General features: G+C 41.6%; 1 protein-coding gene and 2 non-coding genes across 3 annotated transcripts; 2 read left to right on the top strand and 1 right to left on the bottom strand.

The window, feature by feature from the left end:
* Positions 1–4,618: 4,618 nt before the first annotated feature.
* Positions 4,619–5,296, top strand: LOC148825148 (uncharacterized). Its single transcript, XM_088926309.1, has one exon. The coding sequence runs from the start codon at positions 4,619–4,621 to the stop codon at positions 5,294–5,296; it is 678 nt and encodes a 225-aa protein (XP_088782435.1).
* Positions 5,297–8,492: 3,196 nt separating this feature from the next.
* trnai-uau (transfer RNA isoleucine (anticodon UAU)) lies at positions 8,493–8,586 on the bottom strand. The gene is made up of 2 exons: positions 8,549–8,586; positions 8,493–8,528 (listed from the first exon to the last, which is right to left on the bottom strand). It is a non-coding gene; the product is annotated as a tRNA-Ile (tRNA).
* A 794-nt stretch (positions 8,587–9,380) lies between these two features.
* On the top strand, positions 9,381–9,452 carry trnat-cgu (transfer RNA threonine (anticodon CGU)). The gene has a single exon. It is a non-coding gene; the product is annotated as a tRNA-Thr (tRNA).
* Positions 9,453–12,253: the final 2,801 nt, after the last annotated feature.

The raw sequence follows: 12,253 nt of genomic DNA, 5'->3' as shown, positions 1-12,253 counted from the left end.
GCATCTCCCACACGTCTCTCATGGGGAGTCTTATAAATATAAAGTTAAAGAGAGTCTGATAACAGTTATACAGCTAGTTAAATAATCAAGCTGAGGAACTGAGAGCTCGAGTGGAAATAAAACCAAGAGATGCTCTTCAACCTCCAGGATCAGGAGTCTGATCCTCCTGGCTTCTATTCTGTGGAGATTCGTGTAAAACGCTTAAAAGCGCTTATTATAGAGACCTGTGCTCTTTCTCTTCTGCTCCACAGGAGTATGCTTTATAACGCATTAGTCTGTGAAGTAAACATTTTTTTTCTGTTTAATGAATTTCATTCCTCAGTATGTCATTCTTCTCCTCCTGCTGTTATGAATCGCTTCTCTTAACAGCCTGTGTTTTTTTGGGGGGAGATGTTATATCTATAAGAAAAGCCCCCCAGGCTCCGGACAGGAGTCTCCTCCAGCCGAGACGCGCTCTGCTCTGTCAGAAAGAGCGCTGTGACATCACAGACACCAGCCATAGCGCCGGGATCAGAGAGCGAGACCGCGGAAGAAGCGAAGAGCGCACGGAGGAGAGTTATTGATCACTTATCTATCGACAAGCAATTAATTCAACTAAAGAACAGTAGAAAAATCGATTAACTTCACTGATTAGTGAGCACTGATTCTTTTCCCGTTCTTGACCCATTTTAAAATCTAGAATAGAGTCAATATCGATTAATTAACATAGTGCATTTTGTGTTAATAATGTTCAATCCGAAATTAAAGAATTATTCATTCAAATTATTATTTAGGAATTGTATCTGAGAGCTAGAAAAATATATTCAAAGTTAATAAATTTGTGTAAGTAACAGTTTAAATGCATTTTCCATTTGTTTACAAATCATAAGTATGGTAACCATGGCGACACGCGGCACGTCACTGTGCCTGGCTAGGTCATAAAGAGTGGTGTGATGTCACAGACAGCAACTAATACTAATGCTAGTGTATTTATGTTAATATTAGTGAGAGTACAACTGGTAGTTTTAATATTAATGCTAGTATTCATGTGAGAATGATGATAGCACTACTGATAGTTTTAGTTTTAATGGTCATATTAATGTTAATATTAAATTTAATTATAGTGTTACTGTTACAGTATTAACAGTAGCAGTAGTGTTAGTTTTAGTGATAGCATTACTGTTATTATAAGTAGTTTGTGTCAGTGTTAGTCATAATGATAGTGTAAGTCTTTTAATTTTAGTTTTAATGCTAGTATTCATGTTAATATTAGTACAAATTATAGATTTACTGTTAGATTATTTACACTAGTGGTCATGTTAGTTTTAGTGATAACATTACTGTTATTATTAGTATTAGTAGTGTAGTAGTAGTTTGTATCACTGTTAGGGATATTGATAGTGTTAGTCGTAGTGATAGTGTTAGTGTTGTAATATTAGTGGTATTTGTGTTAGTGTTAGTTATAGTGTATTTGTGGTTATTAGTGTATGTAGAGTGTGTCTGTGAGTTTGTGGTGTTTGTGAGTGTGTGGTGTTTGTCAGTGTGTGAATGTGTGTCTGTCAGTGTGATATATCTGTCATTGTGTACGTGTGTGTCTGTTAGTGTGTGGGTGTGTGTCTGCAAGTATGTGGTGTCTATCAGTGTGTGGGTGTGTGTCTGTAAGTATTAGTAGTGTCTATTGTGTGTATCTGTGAATGTGTGCGAGTATGTGTGTGAGTGTCTGATTGTGTGTATAAATGTGTGTGGTGCCTGTGAGTGTGTGTTGTGTCTATGTGTGTGTCTGTGAATGTGTGTCTGTGAGTGTGTATCTGTGAGTGTGTGTAGTGTCTGTATGAATGTGTGTGAGTGTGTGGTTGTCAGTGTGTGAATGTGTGTGAGTGTGTGGTTGTGTCTCTGTCAGTGTGTCATAATATGTGTGAGTTTGTGGGTGTATATCTGTCAGTGTGTGTGTAAATGTGTGTGTAGGTGGGCTTGGGCTCCAATGCTGTGTCTGACAGAAGTGACCCATCAACAGGTGTTGAGGTCCAGAGTCGCTTGCGAATTTCTAGAGCACTTTAGAACTTTCTAGAGTCCAGACCAATGAACAGAAATCTGTGAGTGCTGTGTTTTTATCACTATTAGCGTATGTGGTGTCTGTGAGTGTGTGGATATGTGTGAGTGTGTGGGTGTTTGTGAGTGTGTGATGTGTGTGGGTGTGTGTCTGTATGTGTAGTGTCTGTGTGTCTATGTGAGTATTAATGATGATAGCACTACTGAATACTAGTATTCATGTGAGAATAAGTGATGATAGAGCTACTTTTAATTTTAGTTTTAATGCTAGTATTCATGTTAATATTAGTGATAATCATAGTGTTAGTGTCAGAATATTAACACTCATTGTCATGTTAGTTCTTTTGATAGCATTACTGTTATTATTGGTATTATTAGTGTACTACTAAGTTTGTGTTATTGTTAGTAATAATGAAACTATAAGCCTTAATTGCAGTGTTACTGTTGTAATATTAGCAGTATTTGTGTAAGTGTTAGTTATAGTGTAACTGTAGGTTAGAGTGTAGGTAAGACCCTGGCTGCCCTGTGGTGGCTCAGGGAGGGCCTGCGGGTCGAACTGGAGCGGCTGCTCTAGGTTGAGGAGAGCTGGATACAGACCTGGGATCAGAATGCGATGTCTTCCATCCAGCTGGACTGCCTGGAGTTGTACGATGTGGTCCTGGCCAAGTTTGGATCGGAGGCAGCATATGTGGGATTGGTGAGTCCCTGAAACCCCTCCCCCTTGTCCAGCTCACACTGTGGTATCAGGGCGGTACAGGGGCTGGGGCGATTCTCCTGACCCCCTCAGCTTTCCAAGATACCTGCGTCACCCCACTCAACCTGGAAATCTCCCAGCGGAGAGAGACAGGAGCTGGGCTGGGACTCTATTTCAAGTGGGTGGCTGAAAGACAGACCGCTTACAGATCAACACTAGGGGGCATCACAGAGTGAGCGGTGAGACTCTTGGTCATCGATGGCAACGTGGGGTTACTCCCCCTCTCTCTATTGGCTCTATTAACAGTGGGGAGACTTCCCCTCTCTCTATTGGCTCTATTAACAGTGGGGTGTATCTCTCTCTCTCTCTATTGGCTCTATCAACATTGTGGTGACCCCCCCCCTTCTCTTTTGGCTTTAGAAATACCACAGTTCCACCCCTAAGTTGCATCTCCTGTCTGGCACTGTGGAGGTATGATGATGATGATTCACTGTCTTTGTTCTCTCTCTCTGGTACAGGAGTTGGTACTGAGTTAGTGAAGTTTCACGGAGGATATTATAAGAAATTATACCAAATCCCAAAATTAAAACAGTGAAGACAACAGGCTACACAATGGGAGCTCTGATAATGGAGGTTTGGTTTGACAGCAGCAGACATTGTCAGGACATCTTGCCTGAATCTCTCTTCATATTTTCCTGGGATTTTCCCTTCCAGGGCACAAGAATCAAGAAGCAGGTTGACTACGAGGAGGCGAAGGAGACACTGAAGTCCTACTTTGAAAACACGAAAGTCAGGTGTGACTTCTCTGAGGTGGACAAGTGCTTCGCCAGTCTGCAGCCGACGTCAACGTCAACCTCATCCTGCAGAAGTACCTGGGAATCCCTGTAGCTGAGGTCTGTGAATAGCAGGTTTATTTTTTCTCTTTGTAGTTGTCTTAGACAGTCTGACCTGTTGCAGGCCTCAGCAGGAACAGAAAAGTCTTCTGTGTGTCTTCAGTCTCCACAGCCCAGGAGACGCATGATCCAGGTTGGTGAGGCTGTTGAAGAAACCAAGCTGTCCATCCCTCTCTCTCCTGGATCTTGGCGCCCCTGGGCCCTCCCACTTCGATCACCTGTGACCCCGCTGAACTCAGAGAAACCCCTGGTGACTGCGCCATGCTGCCCCCATCAACTCCCAGATGAGTTCCCTCCTCTAAGGAGCATCAGAGCTCCTGAGCTTCTGAGACAGGTGAGAAGCGAACAGAACCTCTGTCCTTGAGTAGAGTCAACTGTACAGATTCTTATTGGACACACTGTACAGACTCACCTGTACAGGATCTTATTACAGTCACAATGCATATATTGAGGGTATATTAAGAATAAGAAGTCAAGAACTGACCCCAGCAGCAAAGACCTGTGTCTGCCTTCAGTGTCCAGGTGCAAAGAGGCGTGCTTTCCAAGTCAGCCCTGAAAAAGATGAAGAGGACAACATGTCCACCTCTTCCAATCCTGACACTGACCCGCCCCAGGTCACTACCCAGCCAGCTACCTGTCCCCAGACCCCTCCCTCACCTCCCTCCCATCACCTCCCAGGAGAAGACTGAGGTGTAGGAGACTAAGAAAAAGAGGAAGAAGAGGCAGAGGAATCAGGAGAGTCAGGAAGGTCCAAGTCCTGAAGACAGGCCTCCAGAGTTGCTGAAAGTCAGAACACAGGTGCTGAGACACCTAGAGGACCCTGTAGCTCCTGTGATTCTAGGAGAGGTGAGGAGTGAACCTTTACTGTAGTGTCCAGTCAGTGTGTCTGTATTAACTCCTCTCTCTCTTGGTGCAGTGTTAATGTACTGGAGTGTCCAGTCAGTGTGTCTATATTAACTCCTCTCTCTCAAAGCAGGTCAGCTCCTCCCATTCCATCACCAAGATGCTGTGCTGTTCCGGGGTCGATGAGGATAAGAGCAACACTACAGAGCTGAAGAGATGGAAAGAGCCGCAAGGGGGCAAGAGGACAACGGCACCAGTGGAGAAAGTCAGGAGTGTCCGGGTCGGGAGGCACCGGTCCCTGAACACCCAGGAGCGGGATGAGGAGAGGAGGCAGAAGCAGGAAGGGTGGTTGATGGATCGGAGACAGGAGGTGCAGGAGGAGAAGGAGAGGAGGAAGCTGGAGGAGGAGAGGATGAAGGTGGAGGAGAAGAGGAGGAAGGTGTTTGAGAAACAGGAGAGAAGATGGGAGAAGGAGGGAGAGGACAGGAGGCAGATGCTGGAGAAGGAGAAGAGGAGACGGAAGAAGGAGGAGGAGCAGAGGAGGAAGACTGAGGAGAAGCAGGAGAGGAGATGCACCAAGGCAGCAGATGCAATTAGGAGGACCGTGAACAAGGAGGAGCGGAGACGTGCCCAGGAGGCGGAGGAGAACAGGAGGGAGCAGCAGAAGCAGGAGGTGAGATGGGAGAAGAAGGAGCAGAAGAGGTGGAAGGCCTACGTTCGGGGGCTGGAGAAACCCCTGCAGCAGGAGGAGGAGAGGAGGCAGAAGGAGAAGGAGGAATGGAGGCGAGCTCAGGAGGAGGAGAGGAGGAATCAGCTCATGGAGGAGAATAAGAAATGAGCAAAGGAGGAAAAGGAGAGAAGGAGATTTTGGGAAGAGGAGGAGAGGCAACAAGCAAAGGAGAAGAAGGAGAGGAGGAAACTGTTGGAGAAGCAGGAGAAGAAACAAGCAAAAGAGGAGAAGGAGAGGAGGAGAGTTTGTGAAAAGGAGGTAAAGAAACAGATGAAGAAGGAAGAGGAAAGGAGGAGAGTTTTGGAGAAGCAACAATTGAAGGAGAAGATGGAGAGGAGGAGAGTTTTGGAAAAAGAGTGTGCCCCAGAGTCCAGACTCTGTCAGGTGAGTTATTATAAATAAGATGCAGGAGTACACCCTGTACCAACTATCCTGTAAAACTATCAATTAAAAATGAAGGAGCTCTTGGCAACTCACAATGAAAATATCAACCCCAATGGAAAGGGAAACTTAAATGTTTGTTATCAATATGTATACATTGGACCACACAAAGGAGAAAAGCCACTGTGGACAAATCCAGACACAACATGAGACATTCTGACTGTTATTTACATTTCCCTACAAATCAAGAGAAATTAAGGGTCCTCGTCCTGCAAGAAGGGACGGCTTGTCGAAATATACAGCATCGCTACCTCACTTAAAACTGCAGAAATATTAACTACAGATTGTTACAAAGGCATCTGGGTTCACATGACAGGAAAGATGAAAGTTCAAACAATTCACACTTTGACAGGTGTGACAAAATGACATTAGAAAACTTATGATCATGAAATTCACTTCCTAAAATGATATCACAATGTTTTTGGACTGTGGGAGGAAACTGCAGCACCTGGCGGAAACTCCAAACAAACATGGGGAGAACATACAAACTCCACTCAGATAGAACAACAGGTCAGGAAATAAACACAGAGCTCCAGCACTGCATGGCAGCAATGTTAACCACAGTTGCACCTGTAAAATAAGTATACTTCCAAAACAGCAGCATATAGTGTAAAACAATATTTTGTAAACTTTCAGTCTGGATCTTTAAAAATTCATCTAATTTTTTGTCAGCTGAAAATGTTAGGCTGCCTGCTTTTAGGGGGGGAAATAATTTTTCAAATGTACATGTCGATATTAAAATAACATATTTCCACATATAAATACAATTATAATAAAATATACAAAAAAGCCTTATTTTCTTTAATGATATGAGTTCTACAATACTGATACAGTATTGTACAAAATGGTATGATCTGAAGAATCGCCAGAGCACAATGTATCAATTTGGGTGATACTAACAGAAGAGGGACACAACATGTAAATCCACAAGGTTTATTTTCAACAACAAAAATGTGCTTGAAAATAATTTGACAAGGAGGAAACCTTACATGCATGGATACCAGTATTTCCCCAATAGGTTAAAATGCAGCAGGGAACGGTATAACAGAAGATCAGTGTCACTTGATATTGCATCACAGAGGCTGATCTCTTTTTCATCATATCCACCACTTCCAGAAAGCCAGTACACATAATTGTGAGGGTTTAAATTCAGAGGGAAAAATAATTCTCTAAATTAAATTTTATGCTGCACAGAGAGCCTCACATGTACGTGGTCAGGTAGCTCAGTTGGATTGATTGTCGTTCTAATAACTCCAGAGTTGTGGGTTTGATCCCTTACAGGCCAGGAGATCTCCTTATCTTTTGCCAAAACCATTTGATCTTTCAGTCCATGGTGAAATATATTGTGTTGAAAAGATGCCACAAACTGTAGACAAATGCTAGTGCTGCAGGTGAAGAGGAAAGCATTCAAAGATTTATGAGTTTCTTATGTGGAGCGAAGATAAAGTGTCACCATTTGCATATGTGAGGCTTCCAAATCAGCTCTCTGTAAAGACGCTCAAATCCAGCCTGATAAGTAAAAAATATTTTAGCTGGGGATCCTCAAATCAGGCGTGTAGAAAAGAGCACCGTTAAACACCATCGGGAGTGCAGAATATGTGATAAAAGTGTTCTTTAAACAAAAAGTGAAAATAGTAAATTTGTCTTTCACTTAGACGTTCATCGAAAGCTCAGTAAACGATAAAGCGTGTTTACTGAGCGAGAGACTCGTGTTCTGAATTCTCATCAGATTAACCGGTAATACAGCTACTAATAAAGGTTTACATTAATCTTAGTTATTAATAAATTACACTTTTATTAATAAAGACATGTACTGATCAAATTCATTGTGAATAGTTGTGGTGTCTAGAAAACAATTTTAGCTAAATATTTCAAGCGAGTGGTGAATACTGTATGTTCGTTACTTTGTGACCATATTATTTCCACTACATTCAGAACAGTTCAAAAGCGATCGACTGTTCCACTACTGAGTTACTTAAACCCTGTGAAGAGGTGGTTTAAGTTAGTCTCCTACATCAGTAAGATCTAATGGGCAGCAGATGTTATTTTAGGTTTGTTGCAGTTGAGAACAGGTTTAGTACAGAGCTGCTGACAAATTTCAGCAGCCAGGTTCGTAGCAATGACCCGTTGTAGGGACATTGCCAATCAGCCACAAGAAAAAAAAAACATCATTTGTGCCTTTATTAAAAAAAAAGGAAAAACAGAGTAGTAGTTTATGTGGTAATTTCAGGTACAATGTAAGAACTTAAGTTAACTAGTCCCACAGTAATGCGTGGGGTCCTATCAATAGAAAAAAAAATACTTGTAACCCAAAAACACAACAACCACAATGCAAGAAGCCTTCCGGGAACCTCGGTAAATCACTGTAGTAGTCTAACGACTACAGAAAATAAAATAAAAAAATACTTAACGGAACAACTTCAAAACAAAAATAACATTAAAAACAAATCTGGGAAACAACAAAAACAGAATCTAATGCGAGAGCTTTTTCAAGTCTTCGGTACCCCATCGTGCTCCCTTAGTCCCAGTAGACCTCTCGGCTAAGAAGATATCTCTCATCTATCTGTGTAGAGACCAGCAGGGGGTCCACAGCTGATGGGAAATTAAGTAGTGACCTGCATCAGCTGCAAAGGAAAAAGTATAGGTTTATTCCACGCTGAAAAGAGAAGGAAACACAACGTGGACCCTTCTTCGGGTGTGACGTGGAATAAACCTTTACCTGTTCCTTTGATGTTAATTTAGACCGGGTCTCCAGCAAATACCTAACAGGCTACAATCCCGTTAGATAAGGTGTTAAGGACGACCTATAAGTAGCAGTAACTAAAGTGGACAGTTGCTTTCAGTAGCTAAAGACAGGCTACACTGCTCCAGGTGAGGCTCGAACTCACAACCTCGGCATGACTCCGCTGTGCACTGCTGTATAAGTACCGCGCGCTGACCGATTGCGCCACTGGAGCCGCGTAGATTGCCTTCCCTTCACACACTGACGTTGCACAAACACAGTGAAAACGATTTCGGCATGTTTTCCGTCTCTCCGTGGGAGAAAGGGACAGTAAAAGAGCGAGGAAACTACAAGGGAAGAAAATGAAAAAATAGTGCTCACTGCAAAAGAGGGAGGAGAGAGATGGTCAGACAGGTAAATCAGCCCGGCGGATTTACACTACAAATTTGTCATTTGTAGTGACATTTATGAGTCTTCATCTGTCTGAAACTGTCCAGTTTGTATTTTCGTTTCAAAAATCCAGTAAACTTGAATAAGACAAGAAGGCACACTGCACATCTGCGGAACATCACGTCCGAGTTTACAGTGACATCAGAGATTGAAAGCGAAGTCGTTTTTTATTAAAAGTTCAAGGAAACCTGAATCTTTTCTCGAAGTATTTCAGAATCACAGTGAAATGTAGTACGATTGCTGCACAGATCTGCAGTCTGCAATTAGAATACGGTTTGTGCGTTGTATAAAATATGCCATTCAAAACTTTTCTAAAACTGCAGAGATACATTTCGGAATGCGTCTTCCTGTAAAAATAAAATATCTATTTTATTTGACGGGCGCTATAAGCAGAGTCTGAAGCCAGCTCCACAGAAGAACTATATTCAGTGGGCCAAAAAAAGTATTTCACTAAGTGAACAATTACTGTACATCATAATCATATTTGTTTTACTCCTGCCATTGCAATTTGTGCACAAAGATTTTTTTTATTTATTTTCAAAATATATTAGTCTTGATGGGAAAGAAAATTAAACTGTGGGCGCGGTGGCCAAGTGTTAAGGCGTCGGTCTCGTAAACCGAAGAGCGCGGGTTCAAGCCCCGTCCGTGCCTGGTTTGCTTACCACGACTTACCTTTATCTAAATCGTCAATTGTCTTGCAATGTAGAAATTTCTGTAATAATAAGAAAAGAACTGTCAGTAGTAGTTAATAATCCTTTGACAAAGCAACGGGCATCCTCCACTGCTTGTCAGGATGGCTGAGTGGTCTTAGGTGCCAGCCTCAAGAACTCAATCGTGTGTAGTGACAGTTGTTATTCACAACCCGGATTTCTATGGAAGCCCGTTTCCGCCAGGGAGTAAAAAAAAAACACGCTATGGTATCTCAGAATTCCGACTTAGTAAGTCAGAATTCCGACTTAGCAACTCAGAATTGCGACTTAGTAACTCAGAATTCCGACTTTATATCTCACATTTGCGACTTCGAAATAGCCCATATTTCATTGTCTGTCCTTTTGTTATTGTAACGGATTCGGGTTCTAGGGCTTGTGCCTTCGCCGCTCCCACCCTAGTTCGTGCCTCACTGCATTGGCTCGAACCCAGGTCTTATTAGCTGAGCTAAAGAAGACCTTCTTTAAGTAAAAAAGGACAGACAATGAGATACCATAGCGCGTTTTTTTTTTACTCCCTGGCGGAAACGGGCTTCCATAGATTTCCCTTCATGTTCATTAAGATGTGTAATTTGTATGTTGCTTATATAAGAACAGTTTCTTCAAAAGTTCTGTCAATTAACAGTGGAGAGCTAGCCGATGTACGTTTTCATGAAAACTCTCTTTAAGGGGATTACAAGTATCTTGAGCAAATCTGCGTCATATTTTAAAAAAAAGTTTAGCTCAAGATGCAACAGGAGTATAAATGAATTCTCCCGCCCTACATTCCAAGATATGGAATCTTATTTTTCTTGAAGTTTCTGATGTTGGTCGTTATTGGAAATTGCCCGGTGATATCGACTCAGGTAGTCAGTTGTTACGTGCTGTAATTCGATACATGCAAAGCATTTGTATTCCCTCAAATTATTAATAAGGTCAATAATGTATTAAACATTACATGCCACTTTTTCTCTAGATGATGTTCACGATGGAATAGTGAGAAAGGCGTGCCTAGATGTGCTTGAAACAGCACCTTACTATCATTTTAGTCCCGACCTGACCGCACTGAGCAATGGTACGACAGAGACTCCAACGGGTCGGTTTTCTCCTTTTACAGTTTTTGGGAAAAAAATAATCTGCACTTTTAAGCAAGTATTTTATTTCAAATTTTGCGTAAGTGTAAGTTTTTCTTGAAAAACGTTGTTTCAGAAAGAAACTGAGTTGACGGGAATAGCCCTCTCAGTAGAATATTGAACTTTTCATCTCAGCTAGTTCTTCTGTGGAGCAGGCTTCAGAACTCTACGTACAACGCCTTTGATGTCATTTTATTTTTACAGCAGCCGCATCCGGAAAGTTTTTTTTTTTACTTTTTATTTGAACAACAAAATAGATTCAATATAAACAAGAGCACTTATAACATCAGTAGAATCGTCAGGGGTACATAAAATAATACAATTACACTTTCTGAAAACGATTAAACTAGGTAAATCAAGATAAGGTCCGCACAGCTTTAATGTTCTTACATTTCGAAAGAGTCTGTAATTACCCCTTTTCGTCTATTTTGAACTATTCAAACTTAGGACTCGTACCAGACCATTTCACTCTACGTACAGTATATCTCATTTCGTAACGAAAATGTTTTTCCTGTCTTAGAAATGCTCTGGGCGGTATGTCTTACACAACGCACCTAAAGTATTCTAATCGTGGACTGCAGATCTGTGATATAGCCGAATTAGAGGGATCCAGCAATCGTACTGGATTTGACTGAGATTCTGAAATGTCTCTTGCAAAGGTATTCGGGTTTGCTTGAACCTTTAATAAAAAAGTGATCTGAGACTTCCTAGCTTTCAGTCTATAATCTCACTGTAACTTAACTAGGATGTGATATTTCGCAGATGTGCAGTGTGCCTTTACGCTTGGCATGTTCAAGACTATTCGTTGCGTGAGGTCCTCACTGCTTGTCCTGTACTGTATTGTGATTTCGTTGAGATTATCTACGAGGAGTACAGCGACTAGAACGCCTTGAACTTTTTTTTCGGTATATAAAAGAAAACGCTAAAGCACATACAAAGTAACTAACATTTCCTATATGTAGGTTTTCTGATTATGTCTCTACTTCACTTAAATTCCTTAGTTACAGGCGATTTCTTTCCGATATTTGTTCTGGCGCGGTTATTGATCCCATACTAAAGATTATTTTTATAAAGAACATGTCACCTGCAAACTGGTATCGGGAAAGTTTTATAATATTACTTTTTAAATTTATCATAACCTATATGATTTCTTACCAGCGTGGAGCTCGAATTCACAACCCCGAGATTAAGTGTTTGGTACTAGTTGCGCCACAGAAAATTATTTTCTTATTTATATTAAATACTGCGGCTCCTGTCATTTTCTTCTCGTCAGAGAAGAGGTCGGTCTGGTCTCCAAATTATCAACTATAAGATCAGACCGTGCTCCTTTGTAAAGCAGTGTTGGTTCACATTACTTATATGGGGCAACACATCAACTCGATGATCGTTCGCTGTACACGCATGCCCCCCTTCACTGAAATAACATAGACGAAGGAAACTCTCTTGTCTTGGGCTGCTGTCACCCGGATTCAAAGCGCGGGTATTGCGGTCACAGCACAAAGTACTGACCACTATACCATCGCGGCAAGCTGGGACAGACTATCGTTAATTTTATTCAAATGCTCACAGTCTCTTTAATCTGATGGATTCATATACCGTGCTCATGAGAAAGTCACAAACCTGTCATCTACAC

This window comes from Atractosteus spatula, chromosome 10, assembly GCF_055471065.1.
Source record: "Atractosteus spatula isolate fAtrSpa1 chromosome 10, fAtrSpa1.hap1, whole genome shotgun sequence".
In the NCBI taxonomy this organism is placed as follows: domain Eukaryota; kingdom Metazoa; phylum Chordata; class Actinopteri; order Semionotiformes; family Lepisosteidae; genus Atractosteus; species Atractosteus spatula.
This window is presented reverse-complemented; position numbering and strand designations above follow the sequence as displayed.

Bases quoted from the DNA above. Each gene is read 5' to 3' on its own strand.
- LOC148825148 (XM_088926309.1), top strand. From the start codon at position 4,619: ATGCTGTGCTGTTCCGGGGTCGATGAGGATAAGAGCAACACTACAGAG.